The sequence below is a fragment of the Oncorhynchus tshawytscha genome, linkage group LG06 (assembly GCF_018296145.1).
Source record: "Oncorhynchus tshawytscha isolate Ot180627B linkage group LG06, Otsh_v2.0, whole genome shotgun sequence".
NCBI classification, from domain to species: Eukaryota; Metazoa; Chordata; class Actinopteri; order Salmoniformes; family Salmonidae; genus Oncorhynchus; species Oncorhynchus tshawytscha.
The window spans coordinates 25,164,181-25,180,676 of NC_056434.1; the positions used below are offsets into that span (position 1 = coordinate 25,164,181).

Sequence of the window (16,496 nt, forward strand, 5' to 3'; positions counted from 1 at the left end):
GGAGCGCGTTCTTGGGGAGTAGTCAATGAATTTGCGCGTAAATGGAAGAGGTAAATTCAAATCACCAGTGGGAACACCGCAACCGCAATATAAGTACATTTTTTTTCTCACTTTCCAGAATACTGTTGTTCAGGATATTCGAAGACCATGGTAGTGTATATAGATCCCTCTGCCTGTCCCAGGGTTTACCAACCTCGGTGCACGTTTTGGTTTTTGCCCTAGAGCTACACAGCTGATTCAAATAATCAACTAATCATCAAACAACGTTTGGGCAAAAACAAAAAAGTGCACCCCTTGGGCTCCTGAGGCTGTCGGTGCGCACGCTGCATTTGTTTTGTTTCCAATACTCTAGTATTCTTTGTTCAATTTTTATTTAACCGTTTTACACGTTTATTACCCTGTCTATTTACAGTTTAGCCTACTCTATCGCCCCGGGAATATGATCTCAATGACAGTTTCCGACAGGTGGTTAGTCCATGTAACGTAAACTCGTACATCGCCTTAGTCCTTCTGCCTCTGATCTGGCAGACACACTAAACACATGCTTAATTTGTCAATTATGTCTGAGTGTGCCCTTGACTAGCCGTAATCGTTTTTACATTTACTTTTATAAAATCTAATTATTTTAGAATTTTACTCAAGTAGTATTTCACTGGGTGACTTTCACTTTTTATATTTAATGTATCTTTACTTTTAATCAAGTATGACAATTGGGTACCTTTTCCACCACTGTCCATAGGCAGATTTGTTGCCTCCCACAATGTATCAATGCTAGTCACTTTGCATAGGGTTTACGAGACTATGAAAACCGCGGGATTAAATTTATCGAATTTCGCCAAATCGAGGCTTTCCATACCAAAAACTAAACGTTCCACATTCCGTTGGGTTCCTGCTTCAGTGTTCTCGCGATACGTGTTTTGCAAAAACAGCTGACTTGACATATCTGGATTTACGTGGTAGAGCTAGGGATCCTGTATTTATTTTTGCCCAAGGTAGCTAATTTAGCTAGAGTTCATTTTACACCACTTCATAACACGCGTGTCGTGCAGAGGGAAAATATGGCAGACACTGATCCAAAGTCAGTTCAGGACCTTACAAATGTGGTGAGTATATAACATTGAAGCTAGCTAAATTAGCTAGCCAGCCACGATTCACCCAGGCCTGGTGAATAGATATGTTTCGATTTACATTAGCCGATCATTTCAATAGCCTATGTAACTAGCTAGCTAAGAAATAGGATCCTACGAAATGACTGTAAAAGTAGAGTATCAAACTCTAGAACGTTAAGAAAATATCATGGCTCCAATTGCTGTAGTGCCAAAGATGTTGTTTATAACTAACCCAAGATAGACCACAGTCTTTAGGCAGAACACGCAAAGAGGTGGGCAGACCCAAGCACGATTTAGCGAGATCCTATTGGCGCGTTCTAGCACATATTTGCATACGTTATTAGGGATCGAATACCCTGTGAAGTGCGCGTTGGCAATAATTACATTCGCTCTTGCACTCTTACTAAACACCGCTATTTTTTTATTTTTTTTGGCGAAGGGTAAAGTCTACAACACAATCTACTCTATTCGTAACATATTGTAGTTGGTAACAAATCTGTATTGAGATCAAATGTTTAATTGATGATACAATTTGCAGAATTTCGGCCAAAATCCATCTCGTGCCATCTTCTCCCATTGCTGGCCACTAGGCTCCCTCTCATCACCATATTTGGTGGGGTGGAAATGCCAACCGGATGTTTCAGATGTATACATCCAGGGAAACATCTGGCTCATTGTTCTCTCTGTGGTATTGCTGTAGCTACATCTTCCATAATCTAGGCATCACTGATTGAAAAAGGAACACCTTCTCTTTTTATCCATGATCATGCTCTGTATAGCTTGCTTATATAAATAAACAAACATGATATAAAAACAGCCAATACATATTGATGTGGTTTGAATCCTGCTCAATTAAAATTTACAAAATTATTCTGAATTGACCACAAACCATCTTTGCTGTATTTTTTTTCTCTACTTTCTCCCACACACCCATTTCTTTATTTTTATCCTCCAGTTTGCCTTTTGGATTTTCATAAATTTCTCGCAAGATGGGTCACATTTGGTCATTGAACACAATAGATCATATCAGCCTGTGTAATGATACACCTGTTACTGCTCTCTAAAAGGTCCAGACGCTGCTGCAACAGATGCAGGATAAATTCCAGACCATGTCAGACCAGATCATCGGAAGAAATATCCTCAACATTTTTAGGTAACTTCGTATCTTTCAAGTCATTATGCATCTTTTATAAATGGGGTGTCATACGGTCACACCCCCATTAGTTCATTTCCAAACATAATGGTCTTTGGTCCATTTTGATGTTTATTTTACATGAGCTAATTTGTCAAAGATTTCTAGTAGCCCTTTATATTACAGCACAGAAAGAAGCAGTAATAACAAAATTATAGTATAATAGTGCATAGGAATACATTAGATATGTCTTACCAGTTGGAGTCAGAATCTTGGCTGGGGATTGTCTGTTAGTGATCATCATTAATGTTATAATGGAGAGGTATTCCAGCCAGCACTTCCCATCCATCAGCTTAATCCACAAGTCCATTTTGGGCTAGCCCATTGTCTTCCTTAACCATGTTCACTTGATGAGATGAGCACCCGCATCGATGACCTGGAGAAGAACATTGCTGACCTCATGACCCAGGCAGGCGTGGAGGAGATCGAGGGGGTCAAGGAACCACAAGTCAAAGAAGGACAAGGGTCATGAAGGTAATCTAACGGCACTTTACTAAATGTTTTCTATTTCTGTATGATACTCATCGGTCAAATGTTTAAGATACGAGTGCGTCGGTCTGCAGACCCCAAAAAGATCAAAATGAGGCATGCATTGGTCAGGAAATCTATTCAAATTTTACGAATCGCTGGTTCACTAAAAACATTCTCATATTTCTTTCTACCCTATCTTTTGTGACAAATTATGTGTCCTCTCCTTCACTTTCAAACTAAGCATGTAACTGTGTTGACAGTCATTGATCTACAAGTAATTTTGCATGCCGAACAACCCCAGGCAATATAAGTAGCAGTGTGCGCAGCTTCACGTGTTGACCAACAAGGTAGGCCCCTTATCTTGCACATCTGTGCCTTCAGAGTAAAAACATTTTAATTGCTAGGTTATTGTTATCAAATGTACTGTTGAAAATAGTGTTTTACCAGATTAGAAGTAAACTACCGGAGACACAACTAATCTGGCAATAGCCTACCTGCTGATTGGGGCATAGCCTACATTAGATTTGATTTTGATTGTTCAGGTTCACCATCAGAAATAGTTTTGGTAGTTTTACTTTAAGCAATCAGTGTATATGGTCAAGTTTAGATATGCAGGGTTGGTTGATAATTTCATAACGAGGACAGCAATCACTTTTGTAAACCGCACTGCATGGTCGAAGCAAAGAATAGAAAAATGACTAGTTAATTAGTGGGTGATGGTGATTTCAGATCAAAAATGGGGCAAAAAAGTAGCTTACTATACCATTGCTTCCCCTAATCTGAGCGCCATACAGCCTCCGTTTTGTAAGCTCTGACCCAAATGTGCTATTTTGTCATTTAAACATTTAAACTCAGCAAAAAAAGACTCACTGTCAACTGTTTATTTTCAGCAAACTTAACATGTGTAAATATTTGTATGAACATAACAAGAGTCAATAACTGAGACATAAACTGAACAAGTTACACAGCCGTGACTAACATAAATGGAATAATGTGTCCCTGAACAAAGGGGGGGGGGGGTCAGAATCAAAAGTAACAGTCGGTATCTGGTGTGGCCACCAGCTGCATTAAGTACTGCAGTGCATCTCCTCCTCATGGACTGCACAATACTTGCCAGTTCTTGCTGTGAGATGTTACCCCACTCTTCCACCAAGGCACCTGCAAGTTCACAGACATTTCTGGGGGGAATGGCCCTAGCCCTCACCCTCCGATCCAACAGGTCCCAGACGTGCTCAATGGGATTGAGATCCGGGTTCTTTGTTGGCCATGGCAGAACATGCACAAAACGAGCAGTATGGCTGGTGGCATTGTCATGCTGGAGGGTCATGTCAGGATGAGCCTGCAGGAAGGGTACCACATGAGGGAGGAGGATGTCTTTCCTCTCATCGTACAGCATTGAGATTGCCTGCAATGACAACAAGCTCAGTCTGTTGATGCTGTGACACACCGCCCCAGACCATGACGGACCCTCCGCCTCCAAATCGATCCCGCTCCAGAGTACAGGCCTCAGTGTAATGCTCATTCCTTCAACGAAAAACGTGAATCCGACCATCACCTCTGGTGAGACAAAACCGGTGATGTCTGGTGAGGACCTTTCTTACAACAGGCCTACAAGCCCTCAGTCCAGCCTCTCTCAGCCTATTGCGGACAGGCTGAGCACTGATGGAGGGATTGTGCGTTCCTGGTGTAACTCAGGCAGTTGTTGCCATCCTGTACCTGTCCCGCAGGTGTTATGTTCGGATGTACCGATCCTGTGCAGGTGTCTTTACACATGGTCTGCCAGTGCGAGGACGATCAGCTGTCCGTCATGTCTCCCTGTAGCGCTGTCTTAGGTGTCTCACAGTACGGCCATTGTAATTTATTGCACTGGCCACATTTGCAGTCCTCATGCCTCCTTGCAGCATGCCTAAGGCACGTTTACACAGATGAGCAGGGACACTGGGCATCTTTTTTTTGGTGTTTTTCAGAGACCGTGTCCTCAGTTTTCATAACTGTGACCTTAATTGCCTACCGTCTGTAAAATGTTAGTGTCTTAACGACCGTTCCACAGGTACATGTTTATGGTTCATTGAAAAAGCATGGGAAACAGTGTTTAAAGATTTTGGGATTTTTCCGAATTATCTTTGAAAGGCAGGGTCCTGAAAAAGGGACGTATCTTATTTTTGTGAGTCTATTTTTACTTTTATTTTTTCAATATAGCTATCAATTACTTATAACCGGCAAGAACTTTTGACCATCGGATCGGAAGTTACTTACCTCAATTCCGGCTTCGACTTTGACTCATCTGCCCTTGGCTCTTTCTGTAATTCCGACCCAATTCCTACCCAAGAGGAAATGCAGACATTAGAGGCAAGAGAGGGGGATCCTAGTGAGAATAAAGTGAAGGGAGAACGGGCCACCTCTTCCCTCCATTCTACTGGCCAATGTGGATGAGGGAGAGGTTGTTGTTCCTGTCCCACACTGCCACGTCTACCTTTTCAACCAAAATGACTCTCGAAATTGCAATATTTTATGCTTTTCTGAAACATGGTTCTCGGACAAGATACCTGCCATTGCTATCCAACTTGATGGATTCTCCATTCACCCAGTGGAGTTGGGGAAATCAAGGGGGGGGCGGTTTGCCTCTTCATCAACAACAACTGGTGTGCTGACTCAAAGCCTATGGAAGTATCAACCCCATTGTTTACCAGTCTTGGAATACCTCATGGTCAAATGCCGATCCTTTTACCTCCCGAAGGAGTTTTCAGCTGTTATCGTGACTGTTGTATACATTTCACCTCAGAACAAGAAAAATAACAAGCTGGCACTTAGCACTTATCATCTTGGCGCACCCATCCCGTTAGTGGGATCATTTTCGTCAGCAACCGCTGAATAGCATAGCTCCACAGTCAAATAATATTACTAAAAAATATTAATATTCATGAAATCACAAGTGCAATATTGCAAAACACAGTTTAGCCTTTTGTTAATCCACCTGTCGTCTCAGATTTTGAAATTATGCTTTACAGCAAAAACAATCCAAGCGTTTAAGTTTATCGATAGCATAACAAAACATTATGCACACTAAGCATTAAGTAGCTAGGTCACGAAAATCAGAAAAGCAATCAAATTAATCATTTCCCTTTGATCTTTGGATGTTTTCACTCACGAGACTCCCAGTCAGACAACAAATGTTCCTTTTGTTCCATAAAGATAATTTTTATACTCAAAATACCTCCGTTTGTTATGTTCAGAATCCACAGGAAAGAGCAGTCACGACAACGCAAACGTATATTCCAAATAATGTCCACAGAAACATGTCAAACGTTTTTTTATAATCAATCCTCAGGTTGTTTTTAAAATATTTATTTTATAATATCAACCGGGTGTGTAGGTTTTTCAATAACACCGGGAGAAACAATGGCCGCTTTACGCTGTAGCGCAAAACTCACTCTGAGAGCCCCCACCTATCCACTTACGCAATGTGATCTTTCGCGCTCATTTTTCAAAATAAAAGCCTGAAACTGTCAAATCAAATTAAATGTATTTATATAGCCCTTCGTACCTCAGCTGATATCTCAAAGTGCTGTACAGAAACCCAGCCTAAAACCCCAAACAGCAAGCAATGCAGGTGTAGAAGCACGGTGGCTAGGAAAAACTCCCTAGAAAGGCCAAAACCTAGGAATAAACCTAGAGAGGAACCAGGATATGTGGGGTGGCCAAGTCCTCTTCTGGCTGTGCTGGGTGGAGATTATAACAGAACATGGCCAAGATGTTCAAATGTTCATAAATGACCAGCATGGTCCAATAATAATAAGGCAGAACAGTTGAAACTGGAGCAGCAGCACGGCCAGGTGGACTGGGGACAGCAAGGAGTCATCATGTCAGGTAGTCCTGGGGCATGGTCCTAGGGCTCAGGTCCTCCGAGAGAGAGAAAGAAAGAAAGAGAATTAGAGAGAGCACACTTAAATTCACACAGGACACCGAATAGGACAGGAGAAGTACTCCAGATATAACAAACTGACCCTAGCCCCCCGACACAAACTACTGCAGCATAAATACTGGAGGCTGAGACAGGAGGGGTCAGGAGACACTGTGGCCCCATCCGAGGACACCCCCGGACAGGGCCAAACAGGAAGGATATAACCCCACCCACTTTGCCAAAGCACAGCCCCCACACCACTAGAGGGATATCTTCAACCACCAACTTACCATCCTGAGACAAGGCTGAGTATAGCCCACAAAGATCTCCGCCACGGCACAACCCAAGGGGGTCTAAAGACTGACACCTTAGAGAAGCCATAGAAAAGGAATCTGGTTGATATCCCTTTAAATGGAGGATAGGCATGCATAGGAACAGGGGTTTCAAAATAAGAGTTACTTCCTGATTGGATTTTCCTCAGGTTTTCGCCTGCAATATCAGTTCTGTTATACTCACAGACAATATTTTTACAGTTTTGGAAACTTTGGAGGGTTTTCTATCCTAATCGGACAATTATATGCATATTCTAGTTTCTGGGGCTGAGAAATAGGCAGTTTCAAATGGGTACCTTTTTTTTGTTGCCAAAAACGAAAATGTTAAAGGTTAAACTGTACAAGGCTATAACCAAGCAGAAAAACGTACATCCAGAGGCTGCTTTTCTGGTTGCCAGCTATTTTAATTCTATGTCATTAGGACACGTGATGCCTAACTTCCGTCAACACGTGTCCCTCGCCAGTATGGGTGATAAATCCTAGACCACTGTTATTCTAGTCACAAGCAAGTATACAAGGCCCTACCTCGTCCTCCATTGAGCAAATCAGATCATGACTCCGTACTCCTGCTTCCTGTTTACAAGCAGAAGCTTAAACAGGAATTATCTGTGATTTGCTCTGTTGAGAAATGGTATCCATAATCAGAGTTTATGCTACAGGACTGCTTTGCTAGCATTGATTGGAATATGTTTCGTGACTCCGCTGATAACATCGACGAGTTAACCAACTCAGTCATCGGCTTCGTTAGGAAATGCATTGGTGACATTGTCCCCACAGTCATCAAACAAGCAAAAGGACAATACAGGAATGAAGTGGAATCATATTACACGCCGCATGTGGCAGGAGCTACAATCCATTACGGATTACAAAGGAAGACCCGTCCGGGATCTGCCCAACAATGTGAGGGTAACCACCAACCCAGAAAATTGGGTGATCTAGCTCTCTGATGTGAGTAAAGTCTAAATCAGGTCAAGGCCTCAGGGTCCGATTAGTATTCCAGGGCACGTTCTCACAGCATATGCAGATCAGCTGGAAGGTACACTATATGACCAAAAGTATGCTGACACCTGCTTGTCGAACATCTCATTCCAAAATCATGGGCATTAATATGGAGTCGCCCCCCCTCTTGCTGCTAGAACAGCCTCCACCCCTCTGGGACGGCTTTCCACTAGATGCTGGAACATGCTTTGGGGACTTCCTTCCATTCAGCCATGAGCATTAGTGAGGTCAGGAACTGATGTTGGGTGATTAGGTCTGGCTTGCAGTTGGAGTTCCAATTCGTCCCAAAGGTGTTGGATGGAGTTGAGGTCAGGGCTCTGTGCAGGCCAGTAAAGTTCTTCCACACCCATCTCGAGAAACCATTTATGTATGGACCTCGCTTTGTGCACTAGGGCATTGTTATGCTGAAGCAAGAAAGGGCCTTCCCCAATCTGTTGCCACAGTCAGAAACACAGATGGTCTAGAATGTCATTGGAACTAGGGGGCCTAGCCCGAACCATGAAAAACAGCCCCAGACCATTCCTCCTCCACCAAACCTAATAGTTGGCACTATGCGTTGGGGCAGGTAGCGTTAACCTGGCATTCGCCAAAACTAGATTTGTCCGTCAGACTGACAAATGGTGAAGCGTGATTCATCATCATTACGTCTTTCGGATTGGACGTTAAACGGGAGTCCTGACTCTGAGGTCATTAAAGATCCCATGGCACTTATCGTAAGAGTATGGGTGTTAACCCCGGTGTCCTGGCTAAATTCCCAATCTGGCCCTCAAACCATCACGGTCACCTAATAATCCCCAGTTTACAATTGGCTCATTCATCCCCCTCCTCTCCCCTGTAATTATTCCCCAGGTCGTTGCTGCAAATGAGAACGTGTTCTCAGTCAACTTACCTGGTAAAATAACGGATAAATACATATACATATACATATATATATATATATTTTTTTTATCACTCCAGAGAACGCATTTCCACTGCTCCAGAGTCCAATGGCAACAAGCTTTACGCCACTCCACCTGACGCTTGGCATTGCGCATGGTGATTATTAAGGTTTATTTGCGGCTGCTCGGCAATGGAAACCCATTTCATGAAGCTCCCGACTAACCGTTATTGTGCCGTTACCGTTGCTTCCAGAGGCAGTTTGGAACTCTATTATGAGTGTTACAACCAAGGACAGATGAGCCACTATCGCTTTATTGATCCACTATCCCTGCACATTGTAAATATGGTACTGGAACTGACCCTGTGTATATAACATAAACTCACCCCATTCCGTACAAATGTGCGCAACCGCGACATTCAAACGAGGCTGCAAAGAAAACTAATGGGACTGTAGCGACTGTGTTGACTTCAAAATCTGGGGTGTGAACTACGTTTCTAATCAAGCGTTGATCGACATGGTAATGGCTCTATAGTATTGGAGATAAGTTGAAAAAAACAGACCCTCCGTTACATCGAAGTGTCATGCTTTAACGTACAGCACGCATAAAGCAACTATTTCTGTCTTACAATCTCTCTCCACCAGGTGTAGCACTTCTCTCATGGTTTAAAAACAAGAAATGGACAGTGACGGGGGTAAGGGGGGATGATACCTAGTTATTTTTTGCGTCATCACTGTAAGTGATCATCACTCTCAAAGCCGCTGTCTACTTCGAAAGATTACTTTAGCACTGCCCTAAAAACCTAATTCGACACAAACCTTCAAATAGGTATGTAATGACACATTATATAAACTCTTTATAGTGTTTTATTAAATTTTTTAGAGGCGATAAGGTGATAAATTGGACAGATCGAGTGAAAGAGGCGTTTTCCCATCTCCTCTCGCTTCCCCACCCGCCATTTTTAAAAAGACCCGAAGGAGCTCATTCCCTTCTTCAATCTTGCAGAACTGGGCAGCATGGAGGTCTTGGCATGAATTCTGTTGGAAAGGGGAGAAATTGTGCTTTAAAATGGTATTGACATTACAGTTCACCTGGAAATATTACGTTTTTTGGGCTCTAAAATAAGGTCAATTGTACAGACCAAGGCGATGTACAAAAGTGAGTGAGTTTACGTTACTATGCTTACTTTATCATGTTCTTCTTATTTTTATACATTGTGTATTTTTGTTCTACCCTTTTATTGATTAATACATTGTTGGGGTTAGAACTTGCAAGAAAGGCATTTCACTGCATTTGTGGATGTGATATTAACTTGAATCTAGATGCCCCATCTCCCTTATTGCTCAGCTCAGGTACTTACATACGGTACGCCATATATACAGTACCAGTCAAAGGTTTGGACACACCTACTCATTCCAGGGTTTCTTTATTTTTACTATTTTCTAGAATGTAGAATAGTGGTGAAAACATCAACACTATGAAATAACACATGGAATCATGTAGTAACCAAAAAAGTGTTAAACAAATCTAAATATATTTTAGATTGTTCAAAGTAGCCACCCTTTGCCTTAATGACAGCGTGTCACACTCTTGGCATTCTCTCAACCAGCTTCACCTGGAATGCTTGGTCAAATAGCCCTTACACTGTCTGGAGGTATGTTGGGTCATTGTCCTGTTGAAAAACAAATAGAGCAATAGTGGCTGCCAATGACTGGAACGAATTGCAAAAATCACTGAAGCTGGAGACTTATCTCCCTCTAACTTTAAGCATCAGCTGTCAGAGCAGCTTACCTATCACTGTACACAGCCAATCTGTAAATAGCACACCCAACTACCTCATCCCCATATTGTTATTTATCTTTCTTGCTCTTTTACACCCCAGTATCTACTTGCACATCATCATCTGCACATCCTATCACTCCAGTGTTAATGCTAAATTGTAATTATTTAGCCTCTATGGCATATTTATTGCCTTGCCTCCCTACTCTTCTACATTTGCACACACTGTACATTCTATTGTGTTATTGACTGTACGTTTATTTATGTGTAACTCTGTTGTCGTGTCTGGCTATGCCGGATTAAGTGATATGATATGCTATTCTATAAAATAATTTCTCTAATTAATATTAGCTGATTTAAGCTAATCAGGTTAATGTAATTGACTAGAAAGTTGGGGCACCACAAAATAATGTTTTATAGAGCTGTTATCTCCCGAATACACTCTTAAAGACCTGGTAATCTTTTACATCAATAGCAGTCAATATTTAATCGTCACTTTATTCAGTCTCATCTGTAAGTTGTAAATTCTTGGTTATCTTCACGAACCCTGGCTAACAAGTTGAATCAGCAATACAACATTTGGTTTAATTATTTATTTACTAAATACCTAAATAATCACACAGAATGGATCATACATTGATTACAAATTATGTCATAAAGAAGACGTCCCTGGTGGACGGAACAGATACGACAGCTGGTTACACCAAGAGAGGGGGTTGGGTTTGAGTGAAAGAGCGGGAAGACTGAGTAACAAAGGGACAAGCTATGCTATCGTAAATACAGAATCTTATGCATTCTAAATGACCACCCATTTGAAAAAGGAAAATGCAATAAATATTTACTCTGAGCTGCACTTCGGTAGATTGGTCGTAAATGGTAGGCCGGGTTGTCCTTTGAAGAATGTCTGGTGGTAGAACGATACTTTGTAGTATCGTTGTGTTTGTTAGACTGGATACATCTTCCGTCCTTTCCTAGCCCAGGTTTACAGTGACTGCTGCTAACGCAACGGCTAGGAGGTATCACTTCTGGAGTGAATAAGAGTTCAAAGTTCATATATAAGTTGCCATACTTTTAAGCTCATGCTATATGCTGGCTGGTATAGTCGAAATTCATCCTTTCGGCGTGTAGGTCGTCACCTTCACATTGAAATTCGATGCCAATTGGGTTAGGTTCTTGCTGATGTTGGCTTAGTTCTGTAGGTGGTCTTTGTCCTTTCAACGTGGGTACTGCCAGTCCGCACGTACTTGGAACAGGAAGTTACATTTTCGGCAAGGGGCTTATGTAGGTTTGGGAGAGAGGGTCGTGTTTCATAGTTTACAACCACTGTCTGTTCACATGGGCGGGGCCACTGAGTTGGCAGAGTTTACTCTATGACAAACCGTTCTCTCATTAAGAAGCTAAATTACATTTCATCTTTTCACAAATAGTTTCATATTTAAACATTTAAATTGCACAACAATTCCATGTGAATCTGATAACTACACTGCTCAAAAAAATAAAGGAAACACTAAAATAACACATCCTAGATCTGAATGAATGAAATATTCTTATTAAATGCTTTTTTCTTTACATAGTTGAATGTGCTGACAACAAAATCACACACAAATTATCAATGGAAATCAAATGTATCAACCCATGGAGGTCTGGATTTGGATTCACACTCAAAAGTAAAGTGGAAAACCACACTACAGGCTGATCCAACTTTGATGTAATGTCCTTAAAACAAGTCAAAATGAGGCTCAGTAGTGTGTGTGGCCTCCACGTTTCTATATGACCTCCCTACAACGCCTGGGCATGCTCCTGATGAGGTGGCGGATGGTCTCCTGAGGGATCTCCTCCCAGATCTGGACTAAAGCATCTGCCAACTCCTGGACAGTCTGTGGTGCAACGTGGCGTTGGTGGATGGAGCGAGACATGATGTCCCAGATGTGCTCAATTGGATTCAGGTCTGGGGAACGGGCAGGCCAGTCCATAGCATCAATGCCTTCCTCTTGCAGGAACTGCTGACACACTCCAGCCACATGAGGTCTAGCATTGTCTTGCATTGTCTTCATCTCGGTACCTAATGGCAGTCAGGCTACCTCTGGCGAGCACATCGAGGGCTGTGCGGCCCCCCAAAGAAATGCCACCCCACACCATGACTGACCCACCGCCAAACCGGTCATGCTGGAGGATGTTGCAGGCCCTCATACCACCCTCATGGAGTCTGTTTCTGACCGTTTGAGCAGACACATGCACATTTGTGGCCTGCTGGAGGTCATTTTGCAGGGCTCTGGCAGTGCTCCTCCTGCTCCTCCTTGCACAAAGGCGGAGGTAGCGGTCCTGCTGCTGGGTTGTTGCCCTCCTACGGCCTCCTCCACGTCTCCTGATGTACTGGCCTGTCTCCTGGTAACGCCTCCATGCTCTGGACACTACGCTGACAGACACAGCAAACCTTCTTGCCACAGCTCGCATTGATGTGCCATCCTGGATGAGCTGCACTACCTGAGCCACTTGTGTGGGTTGTAAACTCCGTCTCATGCTACCACTAGAGTGAAAGCACCGCCAGCATTTAGTAACTTCCGGCGCCGACAGAGATGGCCGCCTCGCTTCGCGTTCCTAGGAAACTATGCAGTTTTTTGTTTTTTTACGTGTTATTTCTTACATTAGTACCCCAGGTCATCTTAGGTTTCATTACATACAGTCGAGAAGAACTACTGAATATAAGATCAGCGTCAACTCACCATCAGTACGACCAAGAATATGTTTTTCGCGACGCGGATCCTGTGTTCTGCCTTTCAACCGGGACAACGGAATGGATCCTATGCAGCGACCCCAAACAACGAATCCGAAAAAGAGGGAAACGAGGCGGTCTTCTGGTCAGACTCCGGAGACGGGCACATCGTGCACCACTCCCTAGCATTCTTCTCGCCAATGTCCAGTCTCTTGACAACAAGGTTGATGAAATCCGAGCAAGGGTAGCATTCCAGAGGGACATCAGAGACTGTAACGTTCTTTGCTTCACGGAAACATGGCTCACTGGAGAGACGCTATCCGAGGCGGTGCAGCCAGCGGGTTTCTCCACGCATCGCGCCGACAGAAACAAACATCTTTCTGGTAAGAAGAGGGGCGGGGGCGTATGCCTTATGGCTAACGAGACATGGTGTGATGAAAGAAACATACAGGAACTCAAATCCTTCTGTTCACCTGATTTAGAATTCCTCACAATCAAATGTAGACCGCATTATCTACCAAGAGAATTCTCTTCGATTATAATCACAGCCGTATATATCCCCCCCAAGCAGACACATCGATGGCTCTGAACGAACTTTATTTGACTCTTTGCAAACTGGAATCCATTTATCCGGAGGCTGCATTCATTGTAGCTGGGGATTTTAACAAGGCTAATCTGAAAACAAGACTCCCTAAATTTTATCAGCATATCGATTGCGCAACCAGGGGTGGAAAAACCTTGGATCATTGTTACTCTAACTTCCGCGACGCATATAAGGCCCTGCCCCGCCCTCCTTTCGGAAAAGCTGACCACGACTCCATTTTGTTGATCCCTGCCTACAGACAGAAACTAAAACAAGAGGCTCCCACGCTGAGGTCTGTCCAACGCTGGTCCGACCAAGCTGACTCCACACTCCAAGACTGCTTCCATCACGTGGGCTGGGATATGTTTCGTATTGCGTCAGATAACAATATTGACGAATACGCTGATTCGGTGTGCGAGTTCATTAGAACGTGCGTTGAAGATGTCGTTCCCATAGCAACGATTAAAACATTCCCTAACCAGAAACCGTGGATTGATGGCAGCATTCGCATGAAACTGAAAGCGCGACCCACTGCTTTTAATCAGGGCAAGGTGACTGGTAACATGACCGAACACAAACAGTGCAGCTATTCCCTCCGCAAGGCTATCAAACAAGCTAAGCGTCAGCACAGAGACAAAGTAGAATCTCAATTCAACGGCTCAGAGACAAGAGGCATGTGGCATGGTCTACAGTCAATCACGGACTACAAGAAGAAATCCAGCCCAGTCACGGACCAGGATGGCTTGCTCCCAGGCAGACTAAATAACTTTTTTGCCCGCTTTGAGGACAATACAGTGCCACTGACACGGCCTGCAACGAAAACATGCGGACTCTCCTTCACTGCAGCCGAGGTGAGTAAGACATTTAAACGTGTTAACCCTCGCAAGGCTGCAGACCCAGACGGCATCCCCAGCCGTGCCCTCAGAGCATGCGCAGACCAGCTGGCCGGTGTGTTTACGGACATATTCAATCAATCCATATACCAGTCTGCTGTTCCCACATGCTTCAAGAGGGCCACCATTGTTCCTGTTCCCAAGAAAGCTAAGGTAACTGAGCTAAACGACTACCGCCCCGTAGCACTCACTTCCGTCATCATGAAGTGCTTTGAGAGACTAGTCAAGGACCATATCACCTCCACCCTACCTGACACCCTAGACCCACTCCAATTTGCTTACCGCCCAAATAGGTCCACAGACGATGCAATCTCAACCACACTGCACACTGCCCTAACCCACCTGGACAAGAGGAATACCTATGTGAGAATGCTGTTCATCGACTACAGCTCGGCATTCAACACCATAGTACCCTCCAAGCTCGTCATCAAGCTCGAGACCCTGTCTCTCGACCCCGCCTTGTGCAACTGGGTACTGGACTTCCTGACGGGCCGCCCCAGGTGGTGAGGGTAGGCAACAACATCTCCACCCCGCTGATCCTCAACACTGGGGCCCCACAAGGGTGCATTCTGAGCCCTCTCCTGTACTCCCTGTTCACCCACGACTGCGTGGCCACGCACGCCTCCAACTCAATCATCAAGTTTGCGGACGACACAACAGTGGTAGGCTTGATTACCAACAACGACGAGACGGCCTACAGGGAGGAGGTGAGGGCCCTCGGAGTGTGGTGTCAGGAAAATAACCTCACACTCAACGTCAACTAAGGAGATGATTGTGGACTTCAGGAAACAGCAGAGGGAACACCCCCCTGTCCACATCGATGGAACAGTAGTGGAGAGGGTAGCAAGTTTTAAGTTCCTCGGCATACACATCACAGACAAACTGAATTGGTCCACTCACACAGACAGCATCGTGAAGAAGGCGCAGCAGCGCCTCTTCAACCTCAGGAGGCTGAAGAAATTCGGCTTGTCACCAAAAGTACTCACAAACTTCTACAGATGCACAATCGAGAGCATCCTGGCGGGCTGTATCACCGCCTGGTACGGCAACTGCTCCGCCCACAACCGTAAGGCTCTCCAGAGGGTAGTGAGGTCTGCACAACGCATCACCGGGGGCAAACTACCTGCCCTCCAGGACACCTACACCACCCAATGTTACAGGAAGGCCATAAAGATCATCAAGGACATCAACCACCCGAGCCACTGCCTGTTCACCCCGCTATCATCCAGAAGGCGAGGTCAGTACAGGTGCATCAAAGCTGGGACCGAGAGACTGAAAAACATCTTCTATCTCAAGGCCATCAGACTGTTAAACAGCCACCACTAACATTGAGTGGCTGCTGCCAACACACTGACACTGACTCAACTCCAGCCACTTTAATAATGGGAATTGATGGGAAATGATGTAAATATATCACTAGCCACTTTAAACAATGCTACCTTATATAATGTTACTTACCCTACATTATTCATCTCATATGCATACGTATATACTGTACTCTATCATCGACTGCATCCTTATGTAATACATGTATCACTAGCCACTTTAACTATGCCACTTTGTTTACATACTCATCTCATATGTATATACTGTACTCGATACCATCTACTGTATCTTGCCTATGCTGCTCTGTACCATCACTCATT

At 43.9% G+C, this 16,496-nt stretch overlaps 1 protein-coding gene across 1 annotated transcript in view; it reads left to right on the forward strand.

The window, feature by feature from the left end:
• The first annotated feature begins 898 nt into the window (after nucleotides 1-898).
• Nucleotides 899-16,496, forward strand: part of LOC112232343 (heat shock factor-binding protein 1-like) — a 29,181-nt gene continuing 13,583 nt past the window's right edge. Inside the window, exons 1-3 of the mRNA XM_024399327.2 lie at nucleotides 899-1,103; nucleotides 2,177-2,243; nucleotides 2,649-2,775. Of these exons, the coding sequence (XP_024255095.1) occupies nucleotides 1,059-1,103; nucleotides 2,177-2,243; nucleotides 2,649-2,773 (237 nt within the window). The 5' untranslated portion in view covers nucleotides 899-1,058 and the 3' untranslated portion in view covers nucleotides 2,774-2,775. The remainder of the gene's footprint in view (nucleotides 1,104-2,176; nucleotides 2,244-2,648; nucleotides 2,776-16,496) is intronic.